General features: G+C 35.2%; 2 protein-coding genes across 2 annotated transcripts; one reads left to right on the forward strand and one right to left on the reverse strand.

The window, feature by feature from the left end:
* Positions 1–339: 339 nt before the first annotated feature.
* On the reverse strand, positions 340–11,375 carry ube2d1b (ubiquitin-conjugating enzyme E2D 1b). Its single transcript, XM_084434874.1, has 7 exons — positions 11,177–11,375; positions 7,551–7,614; positions 7,434–7,465; positions 4,897–4,974; positions 4,711–4,816; positions 4,515–4,608; positions 340–852 (listed from the first exon to the last, which is right to left on the reverse strand). Exons 1-7 carry the CDS (start codon positions 11,198–11,200, stop codon positions 807–809), a joined length of 444 nt encoding a protein of 147 aa, XP_084291000.1. The 5' UTR covers positions 11,201–11,375; the 3' UTR covers positions 340–806.
* A 685-nt stretch (positions 11,376–12,060) lies between these two features.
* On the forward strand, positions 12,061–16,566 carry tfam (transcription factor A, mitochondrial). The gene is made up of 7 exons (XM_084434878.1): positions 12,061–12,302; positions 12,615–12,742; positions 12,832–12,902; positions 13,821–13,970; positions 14,103–14,198; positions 14,986–15,042; positions 16,014–16,566. The coding sequence occupies exons 1-7, from the start codon at positions 12,220–12,222 to the stop codon at positions 16,263–16,265; spliced, it is 837 nt and encodes a 278-aa protein (XP_084291004.1). The 5' UTR covers positions 12,061–12,219; the 3' UTR covers positions 16,266–16,566.
* Positions 16,567–16,650: the final 84 nt, after the last annotated feature.

Here is a 16,650-nt window from a genome sequence, read left to right on the forward strand (position 1 = left end):
GAATACCTATGGGGGATATATAAATTATTCTCTAATTGCATTCTTTTTTTTTATTGTTTAGGGGGTTTAATGGATAGAGAAAATGTTTTAGAAAGCAACAGAATTAAGTAAGTTTTGATTAAGAAGGAAGAATAAAGCAAAATTGTCTGTCGGATGGATATGCAATATGACAGATTGATTTTGAAATCATATTCCTGCATTGGATTTAGAGGAAATAGAGGCTGCTTGTGGAACTGATTGGTAACTTGTACTCAAGGCCAGTTCAAATAGTATTTCAGCAAATAAAAGACCGTGTACAAATGAGTGCAAACGCAAATGAACATACCAGAAACACAGATGCACGCTTTTAAACAAATTTTAATGCAAAATAAAAAAAGAAAAAATAGATCCAGTATAGTTGCTCTTAACTATACAATAAAAATATCTAAAAGAAAATGTAATCTGAATGAACTGAATCAAAACTGAATGAGAGATACAATAAAATGGTTTTCAATTTCTTAATTGCCCTCTTGTAGGGTAACTGCAGTTGTATAATATCATGCCAATCTTAAATAGGATTTATGAAACAAGAAAACAAAGTGCCCAACACCACTGCGGGGATGACCAAAATGCACAAAACCAATAAAAAGCTTAATGTCTTTGTGCAATGCACAGTCCCCTTCAAAATACTAGTTAAGCTATTATTATTGGTCATTTCAGATGGTAAATGTTAACAGTACAATTTGTTTAATAATATAACCTAATCTTACTTTTAGATGCTAGAATTTACAGTGATTTGTGACTTAAAAAAAATGTCCATTAAGTCTTCACATTGCATACTTCTGGGTCCATTCTCTCGCTAGTCTGTTGTACCTGGTTCAAAAAAAGAAAGAAAAAGAAGTTCATGATCAGCCTAGTTTGTCTAATCTGACATCATAACCTAACGTAACAACAAGTATGGTCCTAAATTACTCGCCCTCATGATGTTCCAAACCAGTTTGATGTTTCTTCTATGGAACACAAAAGGCGAATTCCTGAAGAATAACTTGGCGAAACTTGTCCATATAATGAAAGTGAAAGTACTGTAGCTGTCAATGAACTAAATTAAACTCTTCTGAAGTCACATGAAAGCTTTATGTAGGAACAAAATAAAATTGAATTAAACAAGTAACTGTTCAGTATCTTGATATACATCCGAGTGACATCCAAGGTGTAAAAGAATTTGATTCATTGAAAAGATCCAATGCAATGAATGATCATCTAGTTCACAAAACTCTGGTTTACTCTGGTAACCTGGAAATTGATCGACGTCAGCTATCTTCAAGGACATCTCAATTCTCTAATTGCACCATGAGGAAGTGTTTCTTATCAAAAACTTTTAAATTCATATTTACCTTTGCAGTTTAAACAAACCACACAGTTCACATACACTCAACTTATAACATATAACACTATGCATGTTTATCTGTCATACAATAAATGAAACAAATTAATAGGCAAGTTTTTTGTAATAGTACTAAAAAACTGAATGCGTTTTAAATACACAATTGACTCCCATTTTGTTTCAATCACATACATTTTGTCTGATTATTGTTTGTTCCACAGCTAGACGTATTTTAACCTTGTTCATACTTTTTAAATGAATAAATGCAAGTTTTCACAATGAACAGATTTACGTTAAATCTAATCAACTAATCTAAACGTTGAAAATATGATTACTATAAAATCAAATAGATGCAAATAGTTAAAGGTGCAGTAAGCAATTTCTGAGAAACACTGTTGATATTTCTGTTGAAACTCCTTTCTTCATTGCTCCGTTCCCCAAAATGCACAAACACACAATGCAAGAGTGGATGTCTCTATCATAGCTGAAGTGCAATGTTTGGAAAGTTACTTTGGAAATGTAATAGGTTACAGAATATAAATTACCCTATTTAAAATGTAATAAGTAGTGTAACTAATTACTTTATTAATGTAACATTACATCTGATTACTTTTCAAAATTTTTAACTAATGTTTTCAACTGTTAATCAATTTCAAATGTTTAAACCAGGCAGGTTTAACCTTACAGTAGTACTTAACACTGATTACTATCAGACTTCCAAAATCTTTCATCACTTGAACTAAGATTATAATAATTTAATTTTAAAGCACAGCCACCACAAAATCAGACTTTAGCACCTCTTTTTACTTTGAGATTGTTCTGAGGTGAAATACAGATTTCTAAAAGATTTTTTTAAATAAAATTCCAGGACATGGAGCGCATTTTTATCATTCGCCAATGGTGGCAACTCTCAGACAGGTTATAGCCTAGCTTTCAGCGGCAATGTGGATTGATTTAATTGGCAGATGTGGTGCACTGCAAATTAGAGGTCTGCACTCCCGCGGGGGTTTATGATGATACGCTGCACTCCCGCAAATTAAATATGAGTGTAAAGTAAAATATATAAATGATTAAAGTAGCGTACATAATTTGTAGTTGTGAGGGAGATTCTGTTTGGCAGCAATAAAAACTTCTTAAGCAGCCTAAACTTGTGGATGTTGTCGTTTGGGGTAGGGCGGGGCCTAATCTCACGCACACTTGTCCTTCCCGCTGCTCCATGTTCGAATTCGAAAGCTTCAAGTTCAAAATAGACAGCATGGACGAGGAACAGAGCACCTCTAGTGCTTCAGATATAGGCCTAAGCGCTTCAGATGTAAGTACTTCTCTAAAGAAAGGCACATTTACTACAAAAAAAAAAAAAAAAAAAAATTCACGAAACCTCAAAATAGACATTTGGCAGTCTTTTTCGGTTGTGCATGATGGAGAGGGGAATCAACTACCTTTCGCCTGCTGCGATAAATGCCAAAAGGTATTAACATACCACGGACACAAATCGCTTTTTTTTTCCAAGACCTTTCGTGAGACAGTTCAGTGAACATCCATCTTGCCTGCCGTCTTGCGGGCATTTGCGGGCGGGAGCGGGACATAATATCACAGATGCGGGCGGGAGCAGGACTAAAAATGACAAATCTTTGCGGGAGCGGGACTGAACACTGCCGGAGCGGGCGGGAGCGGGACTGAACATTGTGTCCCGCGCAGGTCTCTACTGCAAATTCAAACAAGAGAGCCGTTCAAAAGAATCAGAACAGCATCGCTTTACTAAACGGCCTTTAAATGGCTGAAGGCATTGTGCACATTAAAAATAGGCAAAGCAACAAATTAATATTATTCACCATATCAGCTTTTTACAGAAAATATTCAGATGTAACCCCCTTTTTAAGTAACTAATTTAACCACAGTTTTTCTCAGAAACTGTTTCGGATTACAGTTAAATTTTATTTGTAATTAATTTACGCAACGCCGTTACATGTAACTAGTTATTCCCCAACACTGAAGTGAAGCAAAATAATGCTTTGTGAAAAATAAAGTGAAGATGACGAAAGAACAAGGAAGAGCCACAAGGAAGAGTTGGTTGTTAGTTGGCAGCAGCAGCACAGCAGCTCCAGACAAACAATGACACTCAAAACTGTCCTGTAACTATAGCTAACATTACAACAACAGCATATGTTGGTATTGTGAAACAGCAAAACCAATGTAACTCACACATGGAGCAGAAACAACACAACCTTGGCGTCCGTTTTCAGGCCTTCCCGCTCAGCTCTCACCAGCGCTGGAAAGCTTTTCCAAAAGCTCTTGCCTGATCATGACCCTTATTTTTCCAATAATATTCCTTTTATAATGTCTCTCAGCCATCTCTCTTTCTACAGTCTTTCTTCAAATCTCCCTCTTGCTCACTCTCACTCCTCCCCCATCATGAGTGTATACGCCTCCTACTGCTGATTGGCTAAAGGTGTGTTGTGGTGCTCGGACTGATCCACTTTCAACTGTTTCTCAGAAATCGCTTACTGTACCTTTAATAAACTAGGCCTATGCCATGATTTTTTGAGTGGAGAAATTTTACCCGTTTCATTTATGTTCGACTGACAAATATTAAGTTTATTAGTTTGTTAAAACTTTGTAATCCAATGGATGGAAACTTTACATTTAGGGCTAAATATTTTAAGCGTATTTCAACAGGGCATACTGCTTCATTAATAATTATGAATTTCTTAAATAACCAAACCTCAACAACATTACGGCAGATGATCAAAAATATTCCAATATATAAATGTTTTCTTAAAATTTTCCTCCATCCTCATTTTTAATCCTTGCCTCCTTTCTTCACATCATAGTTGTGAGGAGCTTGGACACGAGGAAAGAAAATGAGGATGCACAATTTAAGAAATGATAAGCTATAAAAGCTATAAGCTAAATAAGCTATAAACACAGCTATTTTATGACTTCAGAAGACCTGAAATATAGCACTCAAGTCACTTGCACTTGACAATACTTTTATGGTTCTTTTGAGTCCCTTTAATGCTTGTCTTGCATGCGAAAGAGCAACCAGTGCAGAATTCAAATAGTCTGTGTTCCAAAGAAGAAAGTCATATGGGTTTAGAAAAACATGAGGGGAATACATGAAGACAGAATTATAGAAGAACTATATACTTACTTTTCTTTGTCTGATTTGTAGATGTGTGCTATGTCTGGGACTAAGGGGTCATCAGGATTTGGATCACAAAGCAAAGAACATATGGACAAAAGAACTGAAAAAAGAGTTAAAAAAAATTAATCAAAACAATGAAATTATGGCAATTACGAATTCTGTATTTCAACTAATAAGCAAAAAAAAAAAAAATTCGAGGTACCTTTTGAAACTGTTAGTGCTGGAGACCACTGCGACCTCAGGATGTCCAGGCAAATACTTCCATTACTGTTAATGTTGGGATGGTAGATTTTCGTTGTAAATGCTACCTGTTAAATTGAGATGGGTGTCAAAATGCCATTTTGAAACAACACGACAATTAAATGAAGGTGGGGTGTAACATCACTACCTTTGGTGGCTTGAAGGGATAGTCTGTTGGAAAGTGAATTGTGAGAAAGAAGACACCTCCTTGGTATGGACTATCACTCTACAAATTGAAGGAAAAGACACAAGAATCAAGACAAACTGTGTAGGTGCACAAAAAAAAGACAACAAAAATGCTGTTGCTTAGTGACAAATATGCATACTAATAGGTGCTCTGAGATGCTTTGTGCAACCACCTTATTTGTAGGATAACACTGTGTCTACACCGGACGCGACAAGACAATAGAACCCATTATAATCAGTGATGCTGTCTACATTATAATCAGCGATGTGACAAATTATTGACAGTAAACTGATGCCCTGTTCTATTTCTGACATACTTTAAGTGTGAACCCATACAAATTAGTGATGCGGTCTATATTATAATCAGTCTACCCATGCTGTCTACTAATTATATTCAGTGACGCTGTCTACACGACAAATTCCAGACAGTAAACTGATGCCCCTCTCTATTTCTGATGTACTTCAAGCGCTCACGCTACTTCTGACACGAAGAACAAATGGATTTGCAATGGTTGCGACGCCGTTAACATTTATTAGCGTAATCTTAAAAATAAATGGTTTATAATGCAAATATTTTACAAATTTGTCGTCTACTGTACTGGTACAGTATTTGCTCTAATGGCGCATCTGTGCTCTCTTCTTTGGTCTGTCTTTTGGCTCGTTTCCACTGAGCGGTACGGTACGGTACAGTACACAATTATTTCCGTTTCCACTGTCAAAAGTTGTGAATGGTACCAAAATGCCAAACCGTACCGTACCACTTTTTAGGTACCCTTCCGTTGGGGTACCTAGCACAGTGGTACGGTACTAAAGGGTGGAGCTAGACTCACTGCAGAACGTTGATTGGTTGACAGAGTATCATCACTTGCGCGTGCTACAAGGGGAATGACAACATAAGCACCATTTTTTAATATACAGTTGAAATATAATACTACTGTTTTTGTGTCACGAAATGTAGTTTTAAGAGTTTTTCAGGCGAGAATGTAGTTGTTTAAAGCTCAGATCTGTGTTTTTTTTATAAAGATTTATGAAAATTTGATCCAGGTTGTGAGATCCAGGCGATCACCGGGAGCTCTGCGCTCATGTACCCCGCCTGGAACAGCCTTTCCTCGGCTAGTCGTTCTGACGTTTGCCGCTGACTCTGATGTCTCTGTAGTGGTTAAACATGAGATATAATTCGTCTTGTGTATATCTAACGGCGATATTTGGTCTCGTGAATCTATAATTTGTTCCCTGGCCAATTGTTTTGGCTGAGGGCTAAGTGAAGTTTCATAACTTTATATATTTAAGCTATTTAACTTTACCGTTGTAAGGTTAGACTAGAGCGCTGACTTTGTATGTTTGACTGAATTGTTTGCTTTATTTGTATAGCTTCTTGTACCTTTTACTTGTACTTTTATAATGGCTAATATTGATAAAACTGAAATTTATCAAAAAGAGACTGGGTTGAGTTTTGTCATTTTAAATTTTAATACAACAAAGATGATCTGTAACGTTGTTTACTGCAACATCTGTTGTTTAGTACAAATGCACATATTGCCTGGACCATATTAAAATGTTTAATATTTTATATTATATTTAAACAAAAAGAGGCAGGGTTGTGTTTTATATTTTGTTTTGTTATAAATAGGCTAACGTTATATGCAGTGAATATAATCAATACGCGTTGCCTGAACCACATTTGTGTGGCTATGTTTAAGATTTCTTTAAATGAAAACGAAAAGAGGCAGTGTGGTGTTTTATTGTTGCCTAAAATATACATACAGAGATAACCGGAGGAGCACGGCGAGCTGAGTGACGTGCGCTGTTCCATTTGCAGAATTACCGGACTCGCGTCCTCGGGAGTCATTCTCCTGAGTCGGACTTGGCAGGTCTGAACTTTGCGTACTTGCTATTGAGAAACGGCAAATGTCGGCGCTTGGCTTCTTGTGACAAACACGCCGAGAAGCAAGAACAAGATCTGCTGTATGTCATCCATTGTTGTTTGTTGCTTTCTTCGCGCGAAAATGACGTTGATCGCTTCTTTCCGGCATAGGCTACACCGCGCCTATCAAGTAAGGGTACTGTTGGCAGTGGAAACGCAAACCGATTCATGGTTTACCGACCCGAACCATACCGTACTGTACCGTACCACTCAGTGGAAACGAGCCATTTGGCTTCTCTTGCCTTTGTTAACGTCCTGTTTACAGACCTCATAATATTTCCACACAAATTACATTTTGGGAAATGATTGCGATGCAGTTTGTGTGCAGGTTCGGAATAGAAAGCAACCAAAATAAAATCCAACCGGTTTTTGGAGTAAAACTGGGACATTTATATAGCGCTTTCATATGTAATACTGTACACCCAAAGCACTTTACAATCATACAAGGGAATCTCTCCTCAATTAGTTAATTGCATTTTCCAAGTTATTCCTAAAATTCACTTTAAAACACCACATTATCACATTTAGCAAGTATTACTGAGCACACTGCTCAAGGCTAATGATGGAGTACTTACAGGTCCCATTATTGTTGCCTGCCAGTGAAACACTACAAATACAAAAAGAGGATTATTATCCACTGTGTCAGATGTTATGTAAAGCAACCTAATTTAATAGACTAACAGTGAACTTACAGTCATCACCAACCGGTCCAGCAGAGCACTGAGCAGGAGGGTCCCTCTGCAAGTCTTGAAGCTCCTGAAATAGATTTTTTTTTTTTTTTTAAACAGGATTCAATTAAATTTTTTTTTACATTATTAGTGGAAACCCTGAACGTATGAAGTCAGTTCACACAGTTGTCCTATCAGAGTAGCCTATGTGTGTTTCACCACATGTGTAATTCATCACATTAACCATTAACCAAGTTCTACTAACTTTTGACAACCACAAAATGGCACAATACTTTTAGCTTTCATTTTGAACAGCATACGTTTTATTACTTAAATACTAACAAACAATTTTGGTTACACTTTATTTATATAGTCCACTTTAGACATCTTACTAAAAATAAGTAACTTTGCAACTACATGTCAGCAACCACAGTCATTAGAGTATTAGTAGACTGTTGGGTTAGGGTTAGGAAAGTAAGTTGTCAGTCAGTAGAATGTCTGTTGTGTGAACATCAAAATAAAGTGTTAGCAGATATGAAGCAGAGAGTCTGTCCATGACTGGTAGTTGATGTAGGTGCAAAGTCACTTATAGTTAGTAGAATGTCTGGACTATAGAAATAAAAATGTTAGCTAATTCTTAAATATTATGCTTGAGAAATGTGCAACCTTTCAAATAAAAACTAGGATGACATTCATCCATTTTTAAGTGAGGCTTCAGATACTTGCATCCAAACCGGGTTTGAAAAAATGATCACAGGGCTTTATATAATTTAGGCAAGTTTATTAACCCTATATGTATTTGATACATAAATAATAAGCATCTAAATTGTCAACATGATCAAAACTTTGCTGAAAAACCTGTTGTACACAATCTATGAAATGCCTTATGATTGATGGTTCCTGCTTTCGTTTGCAAGTAAACAGTATGATTCATCAGGTCGTTATACACGTTTCTGCTGTGAAATCTTTAATCTTATTATCATAAAGTTAACATTAGAATTACTTTTATATTGTTATTATTTCAAGATGAACATTTACTCTACTAAAGTAATGTAGATTTACTTGAAAAATCATATGCATCAAATATGATACATCAGGTTATTGATTAATGTTTATATGTACATCTCTCAATCAATTTTATGTTTTGCCTCCAAAAAAATAAAAAAATAAATACAGAGCTTTGAACATAAAACTAAGCCTTTATATCATCTTACTATTATTATGAGATATAGAGTGACAGCTGAAATGTATATGCATTGAATGCAAGTATTCTGTTATACTGTTAAAAAGATCTCATTGATTTACATTACAAATAATTTCATCTTCATTTTTGTACATAAAAATAACAGCAATCGCACCAAAAAAATAAAAATGAATTAGCTCAGTTTGGGCATCTGGATAAAATATTGTGAGCTCCATAATTCTTACTAGATCATATTTTTATAGGCCAAAAAGCCTAATGCATCAAATATGATACAAACATAAAAAAAAAATGCAAACTATTTTCTTTGTCATTACTGTACTATACCATTAAGCATTATTACATGCAACTAAGTCTGAAACAAACCCTAACCCTATAGTAAATACATGAATTTAAATGGATAGTTCACCCAAAAATGAAAATTATCCCATAATTTACTCACCTCAAGCCATCCTAGGTGTATGATGACTTTCTTCTTTAGCCAAACACAATCAGAGTTACATTAAAAAAGATATTCTGGCTCTTCCAAGCTTTATAATGGGAGTGAATAATAGCCATATACTTTTATAATGGGAACCATCATAAAAGTCATTCATACGGTTCCAGGGGGTTAATAAAGGCCTTCTGAAGCGAAGCGATGCATTTTTGTAAGAACAATATCCCTATTTATAACTTTATAAACTATAATCACTGGCTTCCGGTAATGGCCGTACGCGAGTCGAGTTCCAGTGACCTCTGACCCGATGCATGACGTAGGAGTAGTGTAAGTTTAGTAGAGAGTAGACCTCTTGTGTTTCAAATAAATAGGGGTGGACAACAAACTTAAGCTCTATCATGTAAAACTTCTAATTTGTGATGGGTGTTTTGTTTGCTCTATCCTCCGCACTTCCGGGTTCGTCAATACATCATGCATTGGGTCAGAGGTCACTGTGATTATAAAGGAAGGATTATAAAGGAAGCCAGTGATTATAGTTTATAAAGTTATAAACATGACGATTTTTTCTTACAAAAACACATGGCTTTGCTTCAGAAGGCCTTTATTAACCTTTACTTTTATTATGGATGGATGCACATTTTTGGCCTTCAAAATCTAAGTTATTTTTCACTCCCATTATAAAGCTTGGAAGAGCCATGCCATTTTTTTAATATAACCCCAATTGTGTTTGGCTGAAAGAAGAAAGTCATATACACCTAGGATGGCTTGAGATAATTTTCATTTTTGGGTGAACTAACCCTTTAATTAATATTACTCAGTACTTATAATTACACTGTAACATGGACAACTTAAAATAAAAGTGTAACCTAATTTTTGTAATAGTTTGCCTAAAGGCTTCAATAAAAATGGTTCTCTTTCAAAAAAGTAGATTTTTCAGCAGACTATTATTTAATGTCAGGCTTTACAGATTCAAGATAAAAAATATGTAATAATAATAATCTATATTTTAGATACATAACTCAATATAAATAGTGATGACCCGGCCTGAAAATGAGACGATTTTAATAGACGTGGATAGATGTGCCTTCTGGCAAGGACTTTGGGACTTGGTAGTGTTTTCAACAACACTGTCTAAGTGCGATACACATCACAGTGTTGCGAAACAGAAACTGTCAAAATGACAAAGTGATCGCGTCACGATGGAACTTCAGAGAATCAGGTTGTGTTGCTTTGTGTCAAACACAAAACACAATAGCGCCTACCGACCATATTCAGATAAACTACACCATATCAATTGTAGCCAAAGTCACTCGAAATGTCCCCTCAGCTGTGAGGTTTAACAAAGCACACAAAAGTGGCTTGTGAAAGTGGATGAATCCACACAAAATTGGCCTCGTTTAGTGTGGCAGCTACCGAGGCTGAAACAGGTTTGCTGTCTTTGTTCAGCTCTGGGCCTTCTCGAACACGGAAGAAAAGAACACAAAACATGTTTATTATTGAATAGATGTATCTCTTCGGTTGGTTCTCTCGGTGAGGGGTTTAATAAACTACACGTCTTGATGTAAACAAATGACTCATTTACGCGATTGTTTGATTTTACATGCATATCGTTGCTCGCACACAAACACAATACGATGGTTCACTGACAACCTTGACGCGTCACTTTAAGTTCTGGTTTTACCAATATTACTGACAATTAAGAAGAGCACATATTTATTTACATTACTACCAGTATACATTCAACAAACAGCGTAAAACGTCATGATTTGAGCGAAGAAACACTGCTAGTTAGCCGTTATATGCTACATTACATTTATAACGTCGACATATAAGATATACGCATTATCCCGAAACGATTTGACTTGATACAGACTACCAACGCAAAACAATAAGAAATAAAATAGTATTCCTTATGTAAATGTTCATTTTAACCCCGATATTTGACATTAACAACGCAAGCAGGTTAACAAAAACTTGGCTAATGTTTGTCATTTACACACACAAAGGTCTTACCTTCTGTATTCTCTTTAATGCCATGCTGCTTTACTGTGTGTACCGCCCCAGATTTACGAGATTATATTATCTGTCCGATATTATTGCTACGAAACAGCTCAGCAATACTGTGTTTCCCTGAGTAAAAAAAAACGAATGAGAGCGGCGAGAAAGAGAGACAGCTGTAGCCCAGCAAGCTCACACTTCCGGTGCGGAGCTGTAACAAACAAAATAAAAGTCCTTATGTATTTTTTTCATCTCCACAGAAGCTCAAGGAGAAGCGCTAAAAAAAAGTCAGCAACATTTGCACGAGTGTTAGCTTTGCCTAAATGTATGAAGTACGTAAATTAGAGATATATTGCAAACAAATAATAGAAGGAATAGAAAAAGTAAAGGGATAGTAATAATAATGAAAACAAAAAAAGTAAAATAAAAGACTGTACGAAATTTCTTAGTGTCAAGAAATTAAACATTGCAAAACCAAAATTAGCATTGACATTATAAGCTTTCTGGGCTCCAACATCCTGCGACCCAATAGTGGTTTGGGGAATGGATGGGTGATAAGATTTGAAATAACCCATCGCATTTCACTGGCCTGGTCTGTGTTTAACTTAGGCTTACGATGCTTTTGGGAACACTATATTAGTCTCATTGGTGAAAACCCTGTTGTACCCAAGCACACTTTTTTAATATAATTCTAAATATGTAGAAGGTAAAAGGCTCGTAGAATGTTTATTTCAATGTATTTTCAAATATGATGCAAACATAAACAATTTACGCAATTTTTTCCATTTCATGTCACGTTATTTTAACGTTGCGAAATACGTCGCTTTTGCTATTTTCCCAAAATGCTCATTTTGTGAAAGTAGTATTAGAAACTTTTAGGTGAATAATTGTCCCATAATGCACTTCGGTCAAACTGCAGATGGAAATGGCGCCTTAACCGGAGGAGGAGGAACCATAACAGCATTATTATTTTTTTAGTCAGCTTTTGTGTATATTGTTCTCACCCTGCATATTAAATATCTGATTGATATTATTGTGAAGATCACAGCACGTGCACGATGGCTCCGTTCAGCTTGATGTCAATCGGTGCTAATGTTTTGGTCAAGTCTTTGAGTCTGTTCTCGAGTGCATCTGTTGTAAGGTGAGCATGCTGCAAGTTTAAGGTTATCCATGCATGTCCTGCTTATTAGTTAATGTTTCATAACTAATGGATTTTATTTTGGCAATATGTACGTCAGAAACATATATACAGCTATAAATTCATTTTATCACAATTTTACAGACGCATATATGATTAGTTAATGAAGGATGTATTGACAGTATTTAACTTTTTCGTAAGGTGTAAGGAGCGGTTTGTGGTTTTTTTTTTTTTTTTTTTTTTTTTTTACATAAAACCCCACTAATTTTCTATTCCATGACAGTTTAGTATAATACCATTGCTTTGCAATTGTAGGTGTTCATGTGTAGCTCCAGTGATAAGGAGTTTTAGCACCACAACGGGAGGTCCACCCAAAAGACCCCTGACAGGATACATGACATATGTGAAGGAGATGCAGCCCAGCTTCAGCAGACAGAACCCAGGTAATGTCCACTCGAGACGCAGTGCTACCTTGCATTTCTGTTTTTAGTTGTGTGTTTTTTAAGATTAAAAAAACATCTGTTTTGCCTAGGACTGAAAAATGTGGATATTATCCGAAAGTTAGCAGAGAAGTGGAGAATGCTGACTCCAGAACAGAAGCAGGTACATTCCTGCTTCATATGTGTGTTTATTTATTTATTGCTGTTTTTTGTATGGATATTGTGTAAAACATCAGCTTATATGTTTGCAAATTATAAATAAATTGTATTTGCCAAAAATCACACATATCACATACATATTTGTAAAAAAAAAAAAAAAAAATTTTTTATATATATATATATATATAACCAGGGCTGGGTATTGACACAGAATTTATGATAGGGAACCCTGTCAGCTAGTTCATTACTATTCAAAGTTAAAATGATTAAATTCAATTGATATTTACTTTTAGAGATATTAAACGATACTCAAATAAAAACTGAATTGTATACTAACATTTAAATGGTACATAAGGCAGTTTTATACATCATTTTTAAGAATATAGGCCTAACCATGTTTCCACTCCAATTTGTCATAAACATTTAAACGGTGGCTGTCATAAAAAAAATTGGCAAATCTATTCAACATACATTAAATAAGCCAGCTAACAGGATAGGTAAAAATATTATGAATATGTAATATTCATGTATTTATTATTGAGCATATATTTAGAAAAATTGCGTCTTGAATGTTTAGTGGTTTTGTTTATGCATCAACAGAAACATAATAGACTAAAAGATCAATCTTGGGATCAATATCGGAATAAATCAATTATGAAATAAATCATAAATCTGAACAATTAACACTAAATCCATAACTAGATAGATCTTGAACAGAATATAATGAAATGTTTCATAATAAGTGTAGAGAAAAAAACAACAACATAGGAATTCACTATAGACTCATTTTAAATATCTGGGCCTTTTTGTCATTTTTGCCTTTAATTGTGGATCTTAACGTTTTATCATCCAACATTTTTTTTAGTTAATGGTGTTGTAAAATTCCTCAGTCAGCCACTAATTTGAAGTGTCACATGTACAGCCATTTCAGGATTCATCTTTGGCATCCAGGGAGCAGTATAAGCTTGCTTTGAAGACATACAAAGCTCAACTCACTCCTGCACAGACTGCTGCTATTGCAGAGGAAAAACGACAAAGAGTGGCCAAAAGAAAAGCAATTAGGAAAAAGAAGGCGAGTGTTGACCTCCGTCATGTAACTACTACACTAAACCATCAATGAGAATCTTTACAATGACTAAAGATAATTGTATTCCCCTTTATACTATATTCATCCTTGGTTTGTTTTGTATAACTTTAACTGTAGGAGTTGAATAGTCTTGGCAAGCCCAAACGCCCCAGGAGCGCCTTCAACATCTTCATGGCAGAGCACTTCGAGGAAGCAAAAGGAACTACTATGCAGGTGAGGATGAACTTTAGTTAATCTAAAATTGAACATACATTACCATTGGGGTCTGTAGGATTTTTAAATATTTTCTTTTATACTCACCAAGGCTGCATTATTTGATCAAATATTCAGTAAAAACAGTACTATTGTGAAATATTATTAAATTTTAAATAACTGTTGTCTATTTGAATATATTTTAAAATGTAATGTATTCTTGTGATGTGGATTTACTTTGTGATTACTCCAGTCTTCAGTGTCACATGATCCTTCAGAAATCATTCTGGTATGCTGATTTGCTGCTCAAGAAACATTTCTGATTATTTTAAATGTTGAAAACAGTAATATTTTTGTGGAAACTTTATTAATAGAACGTTCAAAAGAATGGCATTTGAATGGAAATATTAAGAATGGAAATATTTTGTAACAACATAAATGTCTTTACTTTTGATTAGTTTAATTTGTCCTTGCTGAATAAGTGTAAATTTATAATAAAAAAAAAAAAAAAAAAATTCTTACTGACTCTATGAAATTTTCAAACTGTAGTATATTTTGTATAAATCATTTTATTCGTTTATTTTTGCAAGGGACCTAATATATTTATTTTTGGAGACCGGATATTGAATCTTAGCACCAAGTTTAGCTGTTTGCATTTAGCTTATTGATATATTTGAGGTTTATAACAAACTTGATATTACAGACCATTAAAACCTAAACCATATTTCCATAATATACCATTTAAGTATTTCATACAGTATTTCATATTGGTTGCAACAATTGTGTTGAATGTCACTTTTCCTTCCAGACGAAGCTGAAGTCGCTGAGAGACGATTGGATGCGATTCAACATCACACAGAAACAAGTGAGTTCTACCTAAATTGAGCATATTTTATTTCAAAAGTGACGCACAATACAGCTCTGTTCATATAATCTAGTGAGTCTGCATAGGCTTCTGCCATTTAAGGCAACTCATAAAAGTGTCTGATTTGAAACACTACATAAGCAGCATTATATAAATAGCACTGCTCATGTAAAGCATACAAAAGACTCGACTTAAAGGGTTAGTTCACCCAAAAATGAAAATTCTGTCAGTAATTACTCACCCTCATGTTGTTCCAACCCCGTAAGACTTTCGTTCATCTTCAGAACACAAATTAAGATATTTTTGATTAAATCTGAGAGCTGGATCACTCCTCCATAGGCCTCTATGGGATCGAAACTTGCCGGCCCAGAAAAGTTAGTAAAGACATTGTTAAAACAGTTCAAGTGACTACAGTGTCTCAACCACAAGTTTATGAAACGGCAAGAATACTTTTTGTGCGCAAAAACAAAATAACGACTTTATTCAACTATTAATTTTCTTCTGTGTGGGCCTGAGTGAATTCACGCACAGAAGAACACACAGAAGAAAATTAATAGTTGAATTATTAATTATTTTTGATAAACTTATGGTTGAGCCACTGTAGTCACTTGGACTATTTTAACGATTTTAACGGCAAGTTTCGATACAGGTGTCTCAATGTCCTGTTCACACTGCAGCTTACAGTAGCATCTTGAATACTGTCTGTATGAATGTGCAAAGGGAGTCAAGCAACCAGTAACCATAGCGACAGTGACCAAAGTGATGTCAAAGATTGCAACGTCCATAAAACTGAAAAATCATATCACTTTTGATACCAGAGTCCAGTCGAACCACGAATCCATGTGACATCTGTTCCGTTCACAACATAAATGTATTAAGGACTCAAATACAGGACTGACAACCGTATCCTGCTGCTGTGTGAACGTGGCCTATGGTTTTCTTAATCTGACTTAACTGCTTCATTTCTTTAGATGTACACACAGCTGGCAGAGGATGACAAAGTCCGTTACAAGAACGAAATAAAATCGTGGGAGGAGCACATGATTGAGATTGGAAGGGAAGACCTTGTTCGGAGAAAAGAGAGGAGATCCATCAAATCCAAAGCCGTCGCAGACAAAAAGAAGAAATCCAAAGTAACAGTGATCAAGGCAAAAGCGCCAAAAAAGAAGGCTGAAGTTGCTGGAACAGCTGTGAAAAAGACTGTAAAGAGTACTAAGAAGTGAGATTATGTAGCCTATGACTCTGGTAGACAGAGTGTGTTGTACAAAGGCCAGTTCCGTCCTCAATAAAAAGCCTGAGCTTTCCGTTATTAGAGCTGCATTTATATAGTGTTAAAAGCGTGAAGGCTGTGAAGAGCTGTGACTGACTACTTTCTATATTGCTTTCTTAACTTGCCCTAAACCGTAATACTGACATCAGTTTTCATTTGCTTCTTAGAATGAGTTTGCATATCATGCTTTGAAAGAGGACACCATGTTTTGTATGTCTTTACTTACAAAATAAACATTCACATTTTATATAAAAGCAACAGAGGGTATTTACAATAGAATACTATACAATTTCACGAAAACTTTTAAAACGTCATTATAAGTGTGCTTTCTAATGTTA

Source organism: Rutilus rutilus, assembly GCF_951802725.1.
Source record: "Rutilus rutilus genome assembly, chromosome: 16".
Lineage (NCBI taxonomy): Eukaryota > Metazoa > Chordata > Actinopteri > Cypriniformes > Leuciscidae > Rutilus > Rutilus rutilus.

Excerpts from the sequence above, each read along its gene's own strand:
- tfam (XM_084434878.1), top strand. The coding sequence starts at position 12,220 with ATGGCTCCGTTCAGCTTGATGTCAATCGGTGCTAATGTTTTGGTCAAG. Across the intron at positions 12,903-13,820 it reads TGACTCCAGAACAGAAGCAG|CCATTTCAGGATTCATCTTT; the intron begins GTACATTCCTGC and ends TCACATGTACAG. Across the intron at positions 15,043-16,013 it reads TCAACATCACACAGAAACAA|ATGTACACACAGCTGGCAGA; the intron begins GTGAGTTCTACC and ends TCATTTCTTTAG.
- ube2d1b (XM_084434874.1), bottom strand. The coding sequence starts at position 11,200 with ATGGCATTAAAGAGAATACAGAAG. Across the intron at positions 4,817-4,896 it reads ATCCCTTCAAGCCACCAAAG|GTAGCATTTACAACGAAAAT; the intron begins GTAGTGATGTTA and ends TCAATTTAACAG. Across the intron at positions 4,609-4,710 it reads AGCACTAACAGTTTCAAAAG|TTCTTTTGTCCATATGTTCT; the intron begins GTACCTCGAATT and ends CTCTTTTTTCAG.